We start from the raw sequence: 22,292 nt of genomic DNA, 5'->3' as shown, positions 1-22,292 counted from the left end.
GTACGTGAGTATAACTGAGGATGACCTTCCCTGGCTATGAATTTTTTTTTTTTTTAGTTTTTAGTTTTATATAGAATTATATATGCTAATAATTTAAAGAATCAAAGAGTTCTGTAAAGCTTATTTTGCAAAATAGCCGTCTCCGGAACCCACCCCCCACCCCTGTCCCATTTCCTGTTTCCCAATGCAGTCACTTTCAAATCTTTTAACTGATTCTTTTGCTTTTTCATCTCCCTAAGTAACACACTTATATTATTATAATCCTTTGTTTGTTTGTTTGTTTTCTCCATTATCTCTGGGCTTCTCTCTTTGAAAGATAAGGATTTAACTTTGTTTCTCTCCTGGTCCCCCATCACATTCATGTCCCTTTTTGTCTTCATCCTTAACTTTACAACTTAGAAGTATTGTTATTTTGGATCGATGTAGTTGCATCGTTATGACCATGTAAATATGCTTCACAATTGAGTCATGTTGTGAAGCTATGATTACTTTTTCTTTTCTGAATAAGTTTTTGCTTTCCCTGGAGTTGATAGTTGTCTTTTTTGTTTGCAAAGTCTTCTATGTACCTATCACCACTTTATTTAGAGACCTTCCCCCAGCTGCGTAAATTTTCTCTTGGTATGTTTAGATGCTTCAGATACTCTTACTACTTTTATCATCTTGATGAAAATCTCTTGTGGAGTCTTCTGACTTGCTCTGATCTGGATAGGTTGCCTCTACACCTGATGCATCACTGTCATCCTGGGATCTCTTTTTGCTGTCATCTTGGGGATTTTCTTTGGCTCTCAAGTTGGATCCCGTCTCCTGTCTCCTTTGCCCTCTTTCTTGGATTATTCCCTCATTTTAGTGAAGCACATCTTCTGATAGCTTCCTAAGAAAAGGTACATGAGAGGTCAATTTTTTGAGACTTCGTGTGTCTGAAAATGTTTTAATTCACTGCTCAAACTTAGCTAATAGTTTGACTGAGTATAGAAGTATAGATTGGAAATAATTTTCCTTTAGAATTTTGAAGGCTTTGCTCCAGTGTTGTCTTATTGCTATTGAGAAGTCCAGTGGCATTCTGATTCTAGTTCTGTTGTCTGAAATGTGTTTTTTCTCTTTGGAAGCTTTTTTGTCCTTAGTGTTCTGATATTTCATAATATGTTTGGTGGGGTGTCTGTTTTCATCCATTGCATACAGACTTGAGGGGCCCTTCTTGTCTGGGAGCTCTTCCGATCATATTCTTCAGTTCAGGGAAATTTTTTGTGTTATTTTGTTGATCTTCTCCTCTCCGTTTTCTTTCTTCTCTCCTCCTATAATGCCTTTATTCAGATATTGGACATTTTAGACTGGTCCTCTAATTTTTTCTTTTCTCTTCAGTTTTCCATCTCTTTTTGCTGAATCTTTTGGGAGATTTCTTCAACTTTATTTTCCAAGTATTCTAATTAATTTTTTATTTCTTTTATTATATTTTTACTTCTGATAGGTCTTTTTGTTCTTGGGCTCTTTTCTTTTGTAACATCCTATTGTTGTATGGCTGTAATGGCTTCAGAGAAATAAGAGAGTTCTCTGAGGATAATTTTATTTTTATTTTATTAGGTTCTCTCCTTCCTGCATGCTTGATATCCTCCAAGTTACTTTCTCTAGTGTTTTCGGCACCTATCTTTGTAGTAGAGGCCCTCTTCAAGTGTCAGGTGATTCCACTTTCCAGTGTCCCTTTGGAAATTATGTGTACCGGGCAGGTCTTGTTTACTGTGGGCTTTGAGTGGGGTTATCTGGCTAGGCTATTCTGTTGGGGAATCTCTGATGGCAGTATTTTTATGTCTGATCACATTCTGGAGAGACAATATCATCTGCTGGTGTTTTGGGGATGGGTTGGGGAAGTGGGTTGGGGGTCTCAATATTCAGTATGTAGACTTTCATTTAATCTTCCTGTTTGCACTACATTTCTGTTGCTTTCGGATGTGCCTGTATCCCTCATGTAAGAGGCTCTATTTTTTACTCTTTCCTAAAAGTTTGCATTTTTCTGCTGGGTTGCGTGGGGAGTCATCTGTGCAGCACTGGGGAGGCATCTGGCACCCAGGTACTTTCAAAACAGACTTTCAGGGGATCTTCCTGTTTTCAGACCCACCTTCACTCATATCTCCCCAGGTATCAGCTATCGCCAATCGCTAAGACTCTTAGGGGTAATGTAGAGAAAATTGGCTATCTTCTTGGCTTTTCTCACCATAGGCTTAGGGTTCAACTTTCTTTGGTTGGTCTGCTAAGTCAGTTACCACTTGTACATCTGCTTTCTAGCTTCTAACATTTCTGCTATTCTATTTTTCCTAATGGTTTGTGTGTTTTTGTTTTTTTCTAATCCCTTAAGTGTAATTTTAGTGAGCTTTGGGGTGGAATTAGAGGCTACATTAAGCCCCGTCTTTACCCAGAAATCCCAGGTGTGAGCTTTGCCTCATTGTACTAAATAGTATTTTAGTAAGTTTAGGTTTTATTTCTTCAAAGTTTGAGTTTACTTTTTAAATATTTATTTTGCTTTCCTAGGTGTCGACCTTTACAGTTTCAGCCATCAAAATCTCACAAGAAGGTTTTGAAAAAAATGTTGAAATTTCTCGCTAAAGGGGAAATTTCCCAAGGACATTGTGAGGGTAAGATGAGATGGGGGTCTGAAAACTATTTCCTTTAAATTTGATCTATCTTTCCAAGGTTCTCACTTTCAATGATTTCTTAAGTTATGTGGGGGAAGGGGTCCTTACTACATCAGGTACTGTTACTATGATGGTGATGATTGCTGTTAACACTGCTGTTACTGTTACACGGGCCCCCAAGTCAAGGATATGGAGAATATATGCCAGGGAAAAGCTTGCTTGGGAAGAAGATTGAGGACCATTTTAAAGATGTTGTGATTTCTTGGAGTTTATTGAAATTTTAGTTTTCACAATGCTCTTATCTTATTTGATCTTAATAATATCCTTATGAAGTAAATAGAAAGTGGTATAATCTCTGGAGAAACAGATGCTTATGTGCAGCCTACATAAGATTGTACAATCACTTTTAATGCTGAGTAAAGCTCAGATTTTCTGTATTTGAGTAAGTCTTACTTCAGTAAATTATGTTGCCTGAAATTCTATTTCTTATTTGTCTGATAAATTTTGGATTATGAGTGAATTTCCTAAATGATAGTCACATTTAATTTGGTTATAGATACTTCGCTTTTTCAGTATTTTTACTTTGTTTTTTCTTAAGTTTTCCTATAGGCAGTGCCTAATACATGAGCATAAGAATTGGGAATGCCACCCATTCTTAGAGCTCTCTCTCACTTCTGCCATAGGAAATGCCTAATCCTAGGAGCCTCCCACCAGTCTTAGCTTGTTAATTCATTCCCTAAGTATGTTTTGAGGGCCTACAATGTCCCAGTCTCTGTTTTAAGCACTGGAGACAGTAAGTTCTTTGCCCTCATTCACTGTCCTTAACAGACCAGGATTCAAGACAGCTTGGAGCAGACTTGGCAGAACTGGGGACAACAAAGAGGGCAGAGGCTCAGGGTCGTAGGTTCAGGGGCAGTTGGAGCATTGGGAACATCAGAATTTTTGTGCAGCTCTGATTAGTATTGTCAGTGCATAATCTTAAAGGTCAAATAGATTTTGTTGGTTAGTCAATATAAAATTTTTTTGTGTGGCCAGGAATCATGTTCTGAGTTTTAAAAATTAATATTCAGATAAGCTTTGAGGATGCTGTCCATTTGTAAATTGACGGTTGCCTGTCTTTTTATGTAGCTTTTACTTTTGGTTCTTTATTTGACTTGTTATAGTCTTCCGAATAATTTATGTCTGCAACTGAATTCATAGGAGTGATGTACTCATTAGGGTCAAAGGCAAAACATCTGTAACAAAGAGACACCAAAATGCAATGACTAAAACATGATAGAAGTCTGTTTCTTTCCTCATATAACAGTCCAGTGTAGGTGCTCCACGTGGGGCTGCAGCTCTGCTCTCCCCCGGCCATTCTGGGACTCTCTTCAACATGTGATTTCCAAGGTCACTCTGGTTTTTACTAATCCAGCCGGTGGGGAGGGGAAAGGGTGGAAGTTCAGGGTCACAAATTTCCTTTAAAACAAGAGAGACGAAATTGGACCTATCAGTTTGGTTATGTTTCATTGGCGGGAGATTGATCACAACTGGCAAAGGGACTGGCAGTGCATTCCGTTGCTTGGAGGCCACAGTCTTAGTTGAAGCTCTGTGACTTTGGAAGACAGGAGAATGGATTTGGTGGACACACAGTAGTCTCTGCTACACTGGATACAAGGGGCATTTTTTTCCTTTATGTATCTTAACTGTGTCAGGTGGCCTGGCTGATAGACTTTGATTTCTTCTGATTTGTAGATGAGCCCATGGAGCCTACCGTGGAGGATGCCGTTGCTGGTGACTTTGCGTTAATAAATAAATTGGATATACAGTGTGACCTTAAAACGCTCAGTGATGACCTCAAAGAGAGCTTAGAGAGTGAAGAGAAGAAGAAAGGAAAAAGCTCAAAGAAAGAAGAATCTAATGAATTAATTCAGTCGCGAGAAATAGAAAAGAAGTTGGGCTCTGGTGAACCATCACATTCAGTTAAAGTGCATGCAGTTCCTAAGCCAGGTAGTGAGTTTGTTATCAGGCCATATTAAAGTCATATTAAATGATTTTCTCTGTGCTTGAGACATTGTAAGCCCGGGGCCCTCTCATCAGCTAAAAAATGAATTACTTATGAAATCTGTAAAATAGGTCCCTGTTTTGTACAACTTATTATTACCTGGATTTAGATGGGCAAATCATGTCTTTTTTAAATTTCTATATTTAAAAAGCCTGAAATGATAGCCTTAGTATCCCCCAATACAGACATTTTAAGAGTTCCATTTCTTCTTACTACCTTAGGGCCGTAGAAGTTTGAGAATCAAATTTTTGTCAGTGAAAGGGTGTGGTGCTAAACATTTTTATTTTGGTGTTAAAGGAGATAAATTTTAGATATTATGTCCAGAATACAGATGTTGTAAAATTTTTTAGTTTATCATTAGATTTCTTTCTGTAGTCATAATGAATTTTAGTTTAAAAATTTCCAGATTTTGGGGCCGGCCCAGTGGCATAGTGGTTAGGTTTGCAAGCTCTGCTTTGGTGGCCCGGGGTTCGCGGGTTCGGATCCTGGGTGTGGACTTACGCACCACTCGTCAAACCATGCTGTGGTGGCATCCCATATACAAAATAGAGGAAGGTTGGCATAGATGTTAGCTCAGGGCCAATCTTCCTTACCAAAAAGAAAAAAAATTCCAGATTTTGATATTTAACTTCACCTTGAATAAGGTAAGATTTTTTTCTCTCTTTTCACTTATAAAAGAATTAGGTTTAAAAAATTTATCCAGTCTTAAATGGGTTTATTATATATGTATGTGTGATTCTTTTAAAATTGTTTCATAAAATGTCAATTTGGATGGTTCTTATGCTTCAGTTCTTGGATTTGTTCTTATGTTTATTTATACAAAATGATCCCAAGGGAGATTTTTAGTACAAAATTATTTTAGTTTTCTAGTTTTCTTGTCTAAATTATGTTACATATGTTAAAGCACAGAAAACTTTCTGTTTGCATTTTTATTGAATAGGTTTTTTTGCGTAGAGCTTTCATGGCATTTAAATTGATGTTGGTTTGAGATTTCATCCTAATTAATAAGGATAGTCCAATAAAATATTTTGAATGATTTAGATAATTTCTTTCAACTCTTACTCTCTTGGGCTATAGAGTCAGTTCTTTTATTATTTTTATATTTTATTATAAAAATTACTTAGCTTTTATCAAATTTAAAAAACCTTTTTTAAATTCTCATTTTGGAGAATTTCAAACATAGACAAATGTAGACTGAATATTATAATGAACTTCTATGTACCCTGCCTTCAGTTTGAAACAGTTATTGACTCATGATAGCCACTGTCGTTTCTTCTATACTCATATCTAGTTTCCCTCTTCCAGTGTTATCCTGAAGCTAATTCCAGACATTATATCATCCTGTGTTTCAGAATGCATCTCTAAAAGATAAGAACTTTAAAAAACATATTCACAATACCATTATTATATCTAAATAAAATTCCTTAATGTTACTGAATATTAGGTGTTTAAATTTCCAGCTTTTAAACATGTGTTTGCATCGGGATCCAAATAGTGTCCACATACTGCAATTGGTCAATATATTGAAAAAATTTCTTTAGATTTATAGGTTCCCCTTTCATCGCTCCCACCTTTTTTATTTACAGTTTATTTTGGTGAAGAAACTGGGTTGTTTGTTCTGAGTTGTTGGTCTTACTCTTTCTGTTTGACCCATAACATCTGCAATGCTAAACTAACCTGTTTTCTGCCTGCCTGTAAGTTGATAGTTGATCTAGAGCCTTGGTCAGATTCAGGATTAAATTGGTTTTTTTGCATTTTGGAGGGGGGGCAAGTCTTAATCAGATTTGGGTTCAAATTAGTTATTTGAGGATAGGTAAGGTTACTTCTTGGGTGGTGGAGTGTTCTTTCAGTGGACACATAAAATCTGGTGGCTCTCTTTTTGTTAGTGCCAGTAGCCATGAATGCTCAATGCCTAAATCCGTTGATCCGTGAGATTTTCTATCGTTCATTGGCTGGAATACTTCTGTAAAGAGAACCTTCCCCTTGTCTATTTGTTTCCCTTAAGAACTCATAGCAAAAGCAGGATAAATTCTTGATTCTTAGATTTTATTTTCCATTCTTCAAAATAACATCTTCTAACAGTGACCAATTCATTTTTTTTTCCTTTGGTATCATTGTGAACTCATGGATCTAAACACATTTGCTGTTATAATTCTTTGCTCCTATGGGAGCTTCTCTAAGTTGGCTTCTGAGTCTTTTTGATAGAATTGTAGTAGTCTTGGTAGCTTCCTTGCTGTCTGGTATGACATGATGCTCCTGGATTATCTTGTCCAGCCATTTCTCCAAGGAGTCTTGGTTCCTTTTAGTGGGAAATGGTATTTGGAGATCACAAACTAAACTAGAGGCCATTATTGCTGCTGGCTTGGTCATTGTTTTCTAGGCCTTTTCAATGAACAGACTTAAGGGATCATGAGGTCATATTGATACTTTGGATTTAAATTCAGGGCTATAGTATTTTTACCTTTTGTTTCCATTACATTTGTATCTTCTTTCTTCTACACCGAGAAACATAGTTCTCAAGGACATTGGGGATGGTAGAATTACATGAGAATATCACACTTACCCATTGGCTTTATCCCACATTACACAACAGTTTTAGAATGACAATACTAACCTTACCTCTGCTAGTATGACTACTGAAACATTAAACAATTTTGTGTAGTTTTTTTTCCCTTAGCATATCTTTCACTAAGAATGCGAAACTATTCTTTTAAAACCTAGGAATCTTTGGATTTTTTTGGGAAACCTGTGTTTCCACTTTATTTTAAAAAATATAAAAGTATATTCCCTTGAATTTGATTAGAAATTATGCAGGTCTGTTGAACTCTATTCAAAACACTTGAGACTAAATTAGATTTCTTGAGTGGTTTGAACCTCTGAGGATGCAGGGTAGGTATGGTCTACTGATTTTATGTTGATCTGTTTTCATTTTGCTGAAGAAATTTATTGATCTGGGGATTTATTATATCCTCTAAATTTATTAAATCCCCTAATTTGCTGTCTATTGCAGTTGATAATGTGATAGTACATAAATGTATAGTAAAACCATGATAAGAATTGCTTAGTCCAATGAATTAATTGGTGTAAAGTTGACATAGGTAGTCTTTCATAAAAATACTTAGAAGTTGTTTCCAGCTCACTCTAGTTTTATAATTTATTCATAATTTTAAAACTTTAGTAGGGAATATAATTTTGAGTAACTTGGAAAGCACAGGATTTTTTTCCTTATTACCATTTATGGAATGCCTATATAGGTAAAACATTATTTTAGGTATTGGTGATACATATAATAGCTAATGATAATAAATAACCCTAGTTGAATGGTAGGTACTGTTTTATGAGTTGCACATGCGTTAACTCATTTAATCCTCACAGGAGCTCCGTAGGTAGGACTGGTTATTATCTTTCTTGTACAGACAGGGAAACTTGCCCAAAGTTATCTCACTAAGTGGCAGAGCTGACCTCAGGCAGCCTATGTTAGAGTGTGTGCTCTTAACCAATATGCTGTTGTGCCTCTAGAACAAGTTTGAGAAGACACATTTCCTGGCTGAAGAAAATGAATTCTCTAAGGCAATAGAGTAATGACTGATTATAGAATTAGTCTTCTGTTTCCTGGTTATTAGACGTATTCAAAGTCTTTTTTATAGGTAGACTGTTTTTAGTTGGCAAAAGTGTTAGTGAAGTTGTAATATGGTCTCTGTATTAGTGAACACATTATTTTCTCATCAAATTCGTTTTGTTTTGACCAGCTCTTGGTCTCCCGCAAGTCCCTTAACATTCTAGGTCTTAATTTTCTTCTCTATAAAATTGAATTTGCTAGTCTTATAAACCATCCATTGCTGACTTATATATAATTTGTGAATACTGTATTTCAGCGTCTTAAAAAAAAGCATATTTCTTTAATAGCTTTTTAAAAAAAAATTACAAAGTTATGTTTGACACTAAAAAAAAAAAGAGAGAGAAGTCTCTATTTCTAAACCCAAGTAAAGTGACTGTTAACGTGGTGGTATATTTCTTTCTAGGCTTTTTGCTAAATATTTTTGAGGTATATGTTTATACATAATTGGAATTATTTTTTTAACATCGTATAATGACAAATCCTCTAAAATTTCTAAAGCATTTTTAATGACTGTATGATAGTCTGTTGCTTATTTTAAAAATTGTATAATTATTCTTTAATTTGGCATTTAGAGTATTTTGAGGTTTTCATTTGTGTAATTTGCCTCTATCACATATGATTTTTCAGGATGGATTCCTTGACGATAACTTACTAGCTTAAAGGGTACTAACTATAATTTACGGTTTATAGTAATAGTTAACATTTTTATATTGTAAAGGGCTGTTTGATATTTGCTCCTTTAATTAAAATAAAACTCTGATTAACTAGAGACTCCTCAATTAGATGGAGAGAGACATAAATACTTTCAACTAAGCAAACATATTTTTTCATTAAAAAACATTTTTTTCCCATAAAAATCCCGTCAGTATGTTCTGGGATCAGTACGCATTTACACCCAATTCCTAAGCTTATATCTATGTCACCAGTGCTTTCAGAGAAATATCTCAGAAATATGGGCTGGAGACAGCAGTGTCCTGAAGCAGAAGATATTTGATTATGTTCTTTCTACTTAGAAAAGCAGAGAAGTAGATGAATATTTGAAAAAAATAGAGATTTTCAACAATGAGAGCTGTCTGAAAAGTTCTGTGACTATTACTTTCTCTGGCAGTTCCTGCTTCTAAGGTAGAATTTTAAGATCGACTTGGGGCTCTACACCAGGATCCTCTGAAACATCTACCCCAAAGCTAACCTAACAGTTAGAACTCTTTGGACTTATTCTGTGGAATCTTTGAGACTTTTAAAAAAACATTTCTAGAGCCAAATGTGATTGGTCTAATATTTTGAAATTCTTTTTAGGCCAAGGGGCAGATTTGAGTAAGCCTCCATGTCGAAAAGCAAAGGAAATCCGGAAAGAAAGGAAAAGGTTAAAACTCATGCAGCAGAACCCAGATGGAGAACTTGAGGGTTTCCAGGTTCAACGGGAACCGCCATCTTTGTTCCCAGCGAAGGCTAAATCCAACCAACCCAAATCACTTGAAGATTTAATTTTTGAATCTTTACCAGAGAATACATCACACAAGTTAGAGGTACTTTGGAGAGTGGTGTTTTTTTTTTGGTTTGTTTCATTTTTTGTTGAGTACCTTATATATTTTCGTTTGGGGTTATACTAATCAGTTGATGTGTTGCTGTTTAAATAATGGGAAATTAAAGTGAACTGGGATGGAGTAACATTTGTATTTACTAAATTAACTGCTACTTGAGAGAAACTCAAGTTTTTTGAAGATTAAAAAAAATACTTTAGGCAGTTTGACTGCTAAAGTTGTGAAAACAATTCCAGTTTTAGCATGTTTGTAAGGTACTCTGGTTTTTTGTATCCCTTGATTGAAATTTATTAGTTAAAGTGAAAAAGAAAAAATACTATTTAAAATTTCATTTTTGGCAGTTTTGGTTTAGATAGAGAATAGATCACACTAGGCAAATCACTGTTTTATCCGTCCTAATATTCTGATCTTGATCAGGGCAGCAGATGGTGTTACATATGCAAGCCAGCTGTTAGGAATTAACTAAATAGTACTAAATTGTACTACTATAATCCTCTCTTATTAATTCCCCCAAACCAATTTAGGTATAATATGAATACTTTTAGAGTATTCCTATTATTTTTCCCAAATTAATTTATATTCCAGATGAAGTCTATATTTTTCAGTATTAGTTTGATATAAATTTTTTTTCTAAAACATTAGCCATAATGATTTTATCATATTCTCATACCTGATTAGTAACTGGTCAACCTTTGAATATATAGCTTAATATCATCATCTAAGTACATCACTTATCACTAAAGACTTGATATTAAAAATTAACTTTGACACTGTCTAAACCTTAGGACAATATATATTATCAGACATAAGTTTTAACAGCTTTGACTATTATAATTCCTTGGCTACTCTGATTTTGGTATTGACTTTCTCCTTCCTAAATTGTAAAGAGAATTCAACACACTACTTAAAATATTTTATGAGGAGTCTTTTATCTTTTGATCATAAATAGTAATGTATTCAGGGCACCAGGTACACCTAGCATAACACTTCTATAGTAGGCAGCTTTTACGTTTTTAATGTAATGATATCCAGGTAGATAGAGATTTGTTGTCCACTGGGTGTCACTCTTTCTTCACAGAAGAATTACTTCTCATGGCATACATGAAAAGTTTCCAATGATGGTTTTTATTACATTGCATTTGATTTTCTGTTTTACTATTCTATTTTGCTAACACATTTTAACTGGTTAGTAAATAATTAATATTAAAATAAATGTTAGCCATTATGTGTGCAATTACTATTTTTAACTCATCTTCATTTTACATATGAGGAAACTAAGGCACAGAGAGGTTAGTTTATTTACTTGACGAAGATGGTGACATTGAGATGTGAGTAAAGGAAATTTGACTTTAGAGTCTTCATTTTTAACTATGCTAGGAAATAGGAACACTTTGTGAGGGTTGTCTTTTACCCTTATAGAAAAAGTTGTAAGTTTAGAGTCAGCAGTAATGCGTGAAAGAGTATCCAAAAATATATTCACATTTTTAGTCGTTCAGCTGATTTACTGAAGGTGAGTTGCGTACAACTAAAATTAAAGAGTGTTTGTGTTTGTGTCTTGAGTGCCAGAAGTACTCTGCACTTTATAATAGAGGCAGGCTTACATAATTCAGTCGTACAACTTAGTCTTAGAATTTAGACGGGATCCTCTGCCTTCATAATGAGTCAATAAGTTGGAGAAATAACTTTTTTTCTTTATTTATCAACTGGTTGATTTTAATGTTAAAATATTATTATATGTTTATGCTTTAATATTTGTATTGAAACTTTTGGTTCTTTTTGGTGGGAGTAACTGTTAATGCATATTCCATAGAATAAGTAAATGAATTAATGAACATTGTTTTTTAACTCCTTCTGAAGGTGAGGGTGGTGAGATCATCTCCACCAAGTTCTCAGTTCAAAGCCACATTTCAGGAGTCTTACCAGGTCTATAAACGTTACCAGATGGTTATTCACAAGGACCCACCTGATAAACCAACTGTGAGCCAGGTCAGCAGGCCAAGTGTAATTTTTCTGTGCAATCGAACTTTCCCCTCCATTTGATATCGTTATGTGAATTCTTGGTTTATTTGTGGTACATTTTATTCATATTCAATTTGCAGCATATCTGCAAAGAGATAGGACTGTGGAGTAATGGACATTCTGAAAGTGCAGATTTTACCTAGTGCCTTGTTAAGTGCCAGTCATGTGTAATTTCAATGTGGAAAGTAACACATAAAATGAATTATCTTTGTTTAAAGTCACTATATTTAGATGCATTTATCTAAAAGTTAGTAATAAATAGAGCTCTGTTAAGATATTTATGAGAAAAAAGCAAAAAAAAACTATATTTTTATGGTAGGCATACTTTGCACAACATGGTTATTATGCTTTATTCCCATTTAAGTCACGTTTAGAGAGAGTTTATAATAGCTAAATCACTCTGTTGGTGTACTACCCGTACACAGCTGAGTGGAGCTAGAAAAGTCACATAGTAGAATGCTTTAATAGAAGTTCTCATATGCTTGTAATTTTATAAGTCAAGTTACCCAAGAAAAATCTGGAAGGGGAAAAGCTTAAAACGCTTAATATAAGTAGAGGTGACAAAAGTAGTGGCCATTGCCATTAGCAACAGTATTGACGCTATTGTGTGCAGAGAAGTGCAATAGGTAGATAGAGAAAAAACCAAAATAAAAAAAAAATCAATTGTCCTGGTCCTTCTGCGTTTAAAATTGTCATGAGTATTAGTATAAAGTTAGCACTCTGTGCTCTGAGCCAGTCAGCCCATTCCAGGGTTTATTTGTTTCATGGGAAGTCCCAGTGCTGAGCTTTGGAAGTGGATTTGCGGAGATCTTACTCTAGCCTCACCTTCAGAAGCATGTCGTCGGGTGGAGATGTTTCACTAGCATTTGCTTGTATTTTCCTTGCTCTGAAGGTGAGGTTAGTGCCTGTCTCCTTTGAGGACCCAGAGTTCAAGTCGTCCTTCAGCCAGTCATTTTCTTTATATGTCAAGTATCAAATGGCCATACACCAGGATCCGCCTGATGAATGTGGGAAGACTGAGGTACCTTTTGTTAAATGTTCTTTCCTATGTTGATGAGGTTGTCAATGAAGAAGCATAATACATAACTTTCTTATGCCATTTTCTTATCTGTTAAGTAGAGCTGATGATCCTTTCAGAGTGTACTACTGAACTTTTGTGAAAACGAGTCATACATGTGAGCATTTTAAATCCCTGAGAAAAAAGGATATGTTCTTATTCAGTGTTCTCTCCAGGAACCTGAATGTAGTGTGTTTATATGTTCAGTCATTGGACTCAGTCAGCAGACATCACTGATGTCTGCTCGCCCTGTGCCAGCCTGTGTGCTGCACCATGAAGGGAGGAGTCTCTGTCTTCAAAGAGTTGGTGATCAAATGGGAAAGATGGACCAATAAACAAACATATCTAAATAAGAAGCAAGTGGGAAAGAATTAAATATGTTCAGGTTATACAGAGCGTCATTTAACAAGCATTTATGGATTTTCCAGGCTGGAGATATTTAGATGAACAAGAGATTGCATAGTTGTCACAGTGGGACAGTGATGTGTTGCAAGAAAGGTGCCAACAGATACAGAAAAATTAAAGTTTTGATTTTTGTTTGTTTTTATTTTTTTAATGACACAGAATGTGTTAGCTTAAAAGAGATGATCAATAAGGCAGGAGTTAAGGCTGCATGTTCCGTGAGAGAGGGCTGACTTCCAGGTCTCCCAGAGCCTTGCTAGTTAAAGTGTGGTCTGCAGACCAATAGCTTCTGGAATGCAGAATCTCAGTCACGACCTCAGACCTACTATATCAGAATCTGCATTTTGAACCAGGTCTCCAGGCAATTCATAGCACATTCCGATTTGAGAAGCACTTCCGTAAGTTCCCATTAAGACATGCAGCTGTGGATGATAGCATTTACAGCTAGGATTCTGCCAGGTACCAGAAACTCCCTTTGATGTTCTCAGGGAGTCTTATTCGTTTCTGAATATCACTCCTTCCTGCTACCCTGGAGATTCTGGCTTTGTGTCTGCCTGCTTACCAGGTATGAATAGTTGGGCCAGAACACCCTGACATGATCCAATATGTTTGCTGGGTGAAGTAAAGATCACTTTCCCAGGAACTCCCCCGCCACACCCCCATTAGGCTTCAGGCCTCTATGGAATCTATTCCTGCAGACTTAGTTCATTGCTATGGGCATTCATGGTCTAACTGGGGAGACAGATGGGTGTGCAATTCCAGTGCTGTTGGAGTTAGCTATTGGATTAGTACGGAAAGCCATCTAAGTGTGGGGCAGGAGGTTAGGGAGGTTTTTCTGAAGGAGGTGACATCTGAGCCAAGTCTGAAAAGGTGAGTGTTTGTCCGGCCAAAAAGGGAGAAGGGCATTCTCAGCAACAAGACTCTAGTCATGTGTTGCTTAATGACGGGGATATGTTATGAGAGATGCGTCATTAGATGATTTCGTGGTTATGTGAACATCATAGAGCTTATTAACACAAACCTAGATGGTAAAACCTACTACACAGCCAAGCTATATGGTACTAATCTTCTGGGACCACCGTGGTATATGCCATCTGTCGCTGACTGAAATGTTGTTAGGCAGCATGACTGTATATGTAAGAAGTATAAAGCACCAGCCATGGAATATTCTTGCTAAAGAAATTGAACGTGAATCTACAAACTTCTAGATGTAATAATAAGTTTACAAAAAAAATGAGAGAGAGGAATATGTTAAAATGACACCTGGGCAATTCTATAAGACGAATGACCTTGTTTCTTTAAATACATAATAAACACTGTTTTAAAAAAGAGAGGGAAATCTACTCTAGATTAAAAGTTATAAACTTTAAAAAAAATATATAACTACAGTGCTATAATCACACCCAGCAAAATTAACAGTAATTATATTATCTAATGTCCAGTGCATGTTTGATTTTCTTTAGTTGTCTTAAAAATGTCTTTTTACAGTTGGTTTGTTTGAATCAGGATCCATGTAAGGTCTATACATCACATTTGATTGATATTCTCTTAGACATCTTTTAATTTAGAACAAATTTCCCCCTTGGTTTTTTTTTTTTTTTTTTTTGGTGAGGAAGATTGGCCTTGAGCTAACCTCTGCTGCCAATCTTCCTCTTTTTGCTGAGGAAGATTGGCCCTGAGTTAACATCTGTGCCCATCTTCCTCTATTTTATATGTGGTATGCCTGCCGCATGGCTTGATAAGCGGTGCGTAGGTCCGAGCCCAGGATCTGAACCTGTGAACCCTGGGCCACTGAAGCGGATCACACGAACTTAACCACTACACCACTGGGCTGGCCCATTCCCTTTTGTTTTTAATAGCATTTTTTAAAGAAATTAGGTCATTTATCTTGGAATTAATTTTGCTTCCTTCTTTTGATTCTTTTTGAAAATGTAAGCAGATAGATATGTGGCATCTATGGGTGTGGGTGTGTGTAATGTTACTCTCTCTATGTGCAGTATATGTGTATGTATATACATGTATATGTATCTGTATATGCATGTTTAGACTACATATACATATAGTTACACATACATGAACACCTTTCCCCCTCTTATACAGAGGTAGTGTATCAGACTTGTTTATATCTTGGAGATCACTCCATAACAATATATGGAGAGATGGTCATCATTCCATTTTCTAGCTGCATAGTATTTGTTTCATGGAATTACCATAATTTTTTCAGTCGTATCGTGATTGATGGCCATTTGGCTATTTCCGGTCTTTTACTCTTGCATAGTGTTGTAGTGAGTACCCTTGTGCATAGAATTTTATGTATTTTTGTCAATGTGTCTTTGTTACAGGTTTCCAGATTGCTGGGTCAAAGGTAAATTCCTCTCCAGAGAGGTTCTTCTCTATAGGGGTTGCACCCTATTGTAGCCAGCAAACTATGAGAAGTCCTATTCCACAATGGCCTTGGTCATAGAGTATTTTGTAAGAATTTTGAATTTTTGCCGTGTACATAGGAATGAAATTTCTGCATGGTTTTAATTTTCATTTTTTTAAATTATAAGTGAAGTTGAGCATGTTTCCTTGTATTTAAAATCCATTTGAATTTTTTCTTCTATGAATCATGTGGTCATATTTTTGCTTGTTTATCTAGGGGTATTGGTTTTTTTCTTTTCATTTCTTAGAAACTATATATTAAGGACATTAGCCCTTTGTGATAAAAGTTGCAGATATTCTTTTCTAGTTTGTCATTTATCTTCTTACTTTGCTTATGATATTTTGTAATGCAAAAGTTGATTTTTATGCCGTGAAATAATCAAGGGGCCAGAATTTGTAGGGCTGTATGAAGGGTCTTTGGATTTTAACCTTAGTGTAATAGAGAATTATTGAAGGATTTTAAATCGTGGAGCTATAGAATTCAGTTTAGTTGTTAAGAAATACATTAGTCATGACTTGATGGGCAACAGAGACCAAAGTTGAATTGATTTTTTTAAAGAAAGGATTTATTTGCATATGCAACAGAAGTCCTGGCTTGTTAGATCCTAGGCAGATACCATCAGGGCTGTGTCTCCTGCTTGTCTCCCAGCTCCAGTTTTCTCTATAATGGTTTAATCTCAGGCAGGCACATGATGGCAGAGATGAAGACTGCCAGTTTAAGGTACATCATTCTCATAGCTAATGATCTTAGCAGAAAATAACGTGTGCTTCTTTTCTAAAGGTTTCAGTAGAAAGTCCCAAGGAAGGTACTGATGGGCCCAACTTGAGATACATCCTTATCCCTGAATCAGTCACTGTAGCTGGGGGTGGAGAACTCTGGCATGCCTGGATCACATGCCCCACCCACGAGCTTAGGTGGAGGAGGGTCCTTGTCTCAACTGCACATTTGAAAAAGAGTAGAGGAGCGATTCCTCTCCAGTAATGTTGGGCACCCCAAAATCTTGCGTGGTGCTGAATGTTACTTTGGTGGCAGGGTTGTGTGGGAGGTTTATTCACAAATGATAATACTTGAGGCAGAGCCCAGGTAAGGTATGAGGGAACTTGAAGTAAGCAATGCTAGGAAGAGGATGGTAAGGATACAGCAGCTACTCTGGAGGTAGAATCGATGTGGATTTGGTGTCTGACTTGAAGGACGTTTGGGGAGTTGGAAGTGGAAGAGAGGGAAGAGTCCAGATTGATTTCGAGTTTCTGGCTTGGGTGACTGGGTAGATCGTGGTGGCTTTATCTGAGAGAAGAAATACAAGAGGAAGAAGAAATTGTGCATTTAGGAACAGAAGATGAGTTCTGTGTTGGGCAGGTTGAGTTTGAGAAGCTTGTGGGACAACTAACTGTGTGAAGATACTAATCAGAAATCAGCGTCTGGTGCTTCGCATCTGGAGAGGCTCTAGGGCCGTGTTCTGTGTTTAGACACAAGATATGATGGAGGCTTTTTAAAGAAGGCTTTGCATTCTGTCTTGGTACTAGGTTACATTTTCTCAATTTTATTTTATATTATGGTACAACTCTAATGTGTTATTTAAATGATCATATTATAGAGTAGTAATCTATACTATAAAAATGATATTTTTTTAAAGAAAGAAGAACATAGCATTTAATTAAAACCCTTTTACAGTAAATTTTATTGTGAGCCTGTCAGATTTTTATTTCCTTTTGTATGCAGTTACTGTACGTGTTTAATTTACATTCACTACCATCAGTAGTACTGAATTCGGGGACGTGATTTGACCTTGTGTTTAAATAGAAGTATATAATGGGTTCTTTATTGTAGCCAAATAGTTTTGTCTTAATGATCCGTTTTATAGGGTCACACACATACTTATAGCAAATTTGCACTGGTGAAAAAGTTTTTGACAGTACAGTAGTCCCCCCCCATCAGCGATTTCGCTTTCCACGGTTTCAGTTACCTGTAGTCAACCTCAGTCTGAAAATATTAAATGGAAAATTTCAGAAATAAACAATTTGTAAATTTTAAATTGTGTGCCGTTCTGAGTAGCATGATGAAGTCTGGCACCATCCTGCTCCATCCCATCTACAACATGAATCATACCTTTGTCCGGTGTATCCACACTGTATATACTGCCTGCCTGTTAGTTACTTAGTAGCCATCTCCGTTATCAGATTGACTGTCGTGGTATCACAGTGCTTGTTTAAGTAACCCTTATTTTACCTAATAATGACCCTAAGCGCAAGAGTAGTGATGCTAGCGATTCAGATACACCAAAGAGAAGCTGTAAAGTGCTTTTTTTAAGTGAAAAGGTGGAAGTTCTAGACTTAATAGGGAAAGAAAAAAATTGTATACTGAGGTTGCGAAGATCTATGGTAACTTTTATTACAGTATATTGTTATAATTATTTTATTATTAGTTATTGTTAATCTCTTTCTATGCCTTTTTTAAAATTAAACTAGATCATAGGTATGTACGTATAGGAAAAAGCATACTAGTATATATAGGGTTTGGTGTATAGGGTTCAGTATTATCTGTGGTTTCAGGCATCCGCTGGGGTTCTTGGAACATATCCCCCAGGTAAGAGAGGACTACTGTCTAGTATTTTGATTTCATACGAATGGGTATATTTGGCTTTGATAAATCCTTTGACTTCGAGATCACTCATAGCATTTTATTTACCTGATGTCTAACTGAATTCATACGGAGTTTTCAGAGACTTTTGAAATGATATTGTTTTTCATTTGGACCGATTTGTCATCTTTCTCAATATGGTTTCAAAGAAATAACATGAAATAACATTTTGCAAGTCAAGACTGTGCTGTGCTTTATTATTTATAATAGCTTTATTGAGATTTAATGCACACATCATACAATTCACCCATTTAAAGTGTATGATTCAGTGGTTTTTAGGATATTCACAGAGTTGGGCAAACATCATCACTAACTCCGTGACATTTTTATCACCCCAAAAATAAACTCCATACTTGTTAGCAGTCATTCCTCATTTTCCTCCAAACACACTGGCAGTAGGCGACCACTACTATACTTTATGTCCCTGGATTTACCTAATCCAGACATTTCATGTAAGTGAAATCATACAGTATGATACAGTATGTGGTCTTTTGTTGAGTGGCTTCTTTCACTTAGTGTAGTGTTTTCAAGGTTCATCCATGTTGTAGCCTGTATCAATACTTTATTCTTTTTTAGGGCTGAATAATATTTTATTGTATAGATATATACCACACTTTGTGACATTTGGGCTGTTTTCATTTTTTGGCTTTTATGAAAAATTCTGCTATGTACATTCATGCACAAGTTTTTTTTTTTTTTTTTTTTTTGGTGAGGAAGATTGGCCCTGAGCTAACATCTGTTGCCAGTCTTCCTCTTTTTGCTTGAGGAAGACCGGCCCTGTGCTAACATCTGTGCTAATCTTTCCTCTATTTTGAATGTGGGTCACTGCCACAGGATGGCTGGATGAGTGATGTGGGTCTGTGCCCGGGATCCAAACCTGCTAACCCTGGGCCACCAAAGCAGAGTGCATGAACTTAACCACTATGCCACCGGCCCGGCCCTTTGTGTACGAGTTTTTATGTGGACATATGTTTTCATTTCTCTTAAATATATACCCAGGAGTAGAATTTGCTAGGTCACATGGTAACTTTATGTTTGCTTTTTGAGGAATTGCCAGACTGTTTTTCAAAGTGCTGCACCATTTTAAATTCCCACCAGAAGTATGTAGGGGTCTACTTTCTCCACATGCTCACTCACCCTTGTTTTTTTCCTTTTTTTTTTTCCTAGTGGTTGTGAAGTGGTGTCTCATTGTGGTTTGGATTTGCATTTCCCTAATGGCTCAATGGTGTTGAGCATCTTTTCATGTGCTTTTTGGTCATCTGGACATCTTCTCTGGAGAAATATCTGTTCAAATCCTTTGTCCCTTTTTAAATTGGGTTGTCTTTTTTGTTATTGAGTTGTAGGATTTCTTTATATATCTTGTGGATATAAGTCCCTTATCACATATGTGATTACAAATATTTTCTCTCATTCTATGTATTATCTTTATCTCTAGTAAGATTTTTTGTTTTAAAATCTGTTTTGTCTGATACTAGTATAGCCATTCCATCTTTTTTATGATTCCTATTTGCATGATACAGCTTTGCCATCCTTTTACCTTCAGCCTATTTGTATCTTTGAATCTAAAGTATGTCTCTTTTAGACATAATATATTTGGATTTTTTTTTTTTATCCACACAGAGAGCAGTCTCTTCCTCTTCATTGAAGTTTAATCCATGCCCATTTGTTGTTATTATTGACATAGTTGGATTTATGTTTTCCATTTCACTTTTGTTTCTATGTCTCATGTCTTTGTTCCTCTATTCCTCCTTTACTGCTTTCTTTTGCATTAAATGAATATTTTCTAGTGTAACATTTTACTTCCTTTAATGATATTTTCACTATGTGTTTTTGAGATGTTTTCTTAGTAGCTGCTCTAGGGGTTACCACATACATCTTGACTTACAGGGTCAACTTCAGATTTATACTAACTTAATTCCAGTGAGATATAAAAAGTTACTCCTGTATAGCTCTAGTCCCTCTTCCTCCTTTTTGTGCTGTTATTGTTATACATATTACATATATAAGTTACAAACTCAGTATACGTTGTTATAATTATTACAGCCACTATAGAAAACAGTATGGAGAGTTCTCAAAAAATTAAAAATAGAACTACCATGTGATCTAGCAATTCCACTTCTGGGCATTTATCTGAAGAAAATGAAAACTCTAACTTGAAAAGATACATGCATCCCAGTGTTCATTGCAGCATTATTTACAATAGCCAAGATGAAGAAAATGAAAACCCTAACTTGAAAAGATATGTGCAACCCCATATTCATTGCAGCATTATTTACAATAGCCAAGATATGGAAACAACCTAAGTGTCCATTGATGGATGAATTAAAAAAGAAATTGTGTAAACACACACACACACACACACACACATATACACAATGGAGTACTACTCAGCCATAAAAAAGAATGAAATCTTGCCGTTTGTGATAACATGGGTGGATCTCAAGGGCATTACGCTAAGTGAAATAAGTAAGAGAAAGACAAATGCAGTTGTTCCTCGGTATCCAATAGGGATTGGTTCCGGGACCCCCTGTGGAGACCAGAATCTGGGGATGCTCAAGCCTTTAGTTAGCCCTCCATATCCATGGATGCAGAGCCCATGGATATAGAGGGCCAACTGTATTGTATGATCTTTCTTATATGTGGAATCTAAAAAAAAAAAAATATATATATATATATTTAGCAAAAACCCAAGCTCATAGATACAGAGGACAGATTGGTGGTTGCCAGAGGCAGAGGGTGGGGGGTGGGAGAAATGGGTGAACTGTTTTTGTTTTAATTTAAGTAAATAAAAAATTATTATTGCTTTATAGAATTTTATGTCTTTTTTAAAGCTGAGAAGAGGAATGAGAACAAGTATTTATTTATAATTTATTATAATTAGACTTTTCATTTACAGTTTATGGCTGTCTTCATTTGTTCCTGTGGATTTGAGTTACCATCTAGTATAATTTCTTACTGTAGTACGGCTTTGTTCCCATCCACCTTCTTTATGATGTTATTGTCAAATACATTACTTTTCTATGTTATAGTCCCAACAATACAATTATATACATATGGTTTTATACAATTGCTTTTAAAATCAATCAAGAGAAGGCAGGAGAATATACATTTATATATGAGAAGCCTCTGATGTCACTCCTACGGGGCGCAGCCTTGGGCGTTGCACAGTCACCCTGGAATGGCAGTGGCTTTAGAAGTGTTCTCTTTGTCTCTTTCCCTGATCTCCCTGTAAAGATATTACCGCACCAGGTCCGCTTTTGCCCGCTGCCCAGAAAGCCAATCACCGAGACGACGAGATTGCAGAGAGAGAGGGTTTATTAATCACAAGGCAGCCAAGTGTGGAACCGGGAGAATGAATCTCAAATCTGCATCCCTGAAAATAAGGACTCAGGGATATTTATGGGCAAGAGGGCAAGGTGGTCTGAAATGATTGGAAGTGAGGAGAGATGTGGTCATTTATGATCTGCACAAGCGTAGTCAGGCTTCATCTCTTCGTAGGAGGCATGTTCACAGAATGGTGGCATTAGCATGCCCTGAGGGTGGAGTTCCAACCTCTTGCCGTCAAAAGGTTGCTTATTGGACACGTGTCTGCGTGGGCCCAGTTGATGGGTTGGTGGTCTCAATCCGGCCTGAAGTGGACTAGGGGTTCAGTTCCTGGAAAAAGTAGCTCAAACACCCACTACTGTGGTGACCCCAACTCCAGGGGGATGTTACCTATAGGAACCTAGTGGGAGTTAGATAGCATATTGCCTTAATAGCACAATTAACAATGGCTAAGTTTATCATGCAGATTTAAGTCTTCACTTTCTTTTTTTTTTTTTTTAAAGATTTTATTTATTTATTTTTTTCCCCCCAAAGCCCCAGTAGATAGTTGTATGTCATAGCTGCACATCCTTCTAGTTGCTGTATGTGGGACGCGGCCTC

The 22,292-nt window shown here is 36.2% G+C and overlaps 1 protein-coding gene across 7 annotated transcripts in view; it reads left to right on the top strand.

The window, feature by feature from the left end:
- ATE1 (arginyltransferase 1) overlaps positions 1-22,292 on the top strand; it is a 174,385-nt gene that overhangs the window by 7,599 nt on the left and 144,494 nt on the right. For 3 of the 7 annotated variants that reach the window (XM_058544157.1, XM_058544154.1, XM_058544162.1), the window contains exons 4-8: positions 2,521-2,624; positions 4,359-4,613; positions 9,584-9,813; positions 11,686-11,814; positions 12,740-12,868. In XM_058544157.1, the coding sequence (XP_058400140.1) occupies positions 2,521-2,624; positions 4,359-4,613; positions 9,584-9,813; positions 11,686-11,814; positions 12,740-12,868 (847 nt within the window). The remainder of the gene's footprint in view (positions 1-2,520; positions 2,625-4,358; positions 4,614-9,583; positions 9,814-11,685; positions 11,815-12,739; positions 12,869-22,292) is intronic. The other 4 variants (XM_058544160.1, XM_058544158.1, XM_058544161.1 and 1 more) reach the window with 2 other exon arrangements.

Source organism: Diceros bicornis, chromosome 6, assembly GCF_020826845.1.
Source record: "Diceros bicornis minor isolate mBicDic1 chromosome 6, mDicBic1.mat.cur, whole genome shotgun sequence".
Lineage (NCBI taxonomy): Eukaryota > Metazoa > Chordata > Mammalia > Perissodactyla > Rhinocerotidae > Diceros > Diceros bicornis.
This window is presented reverse-complemented; position numbering and strand designations above follow the sequence as displayed.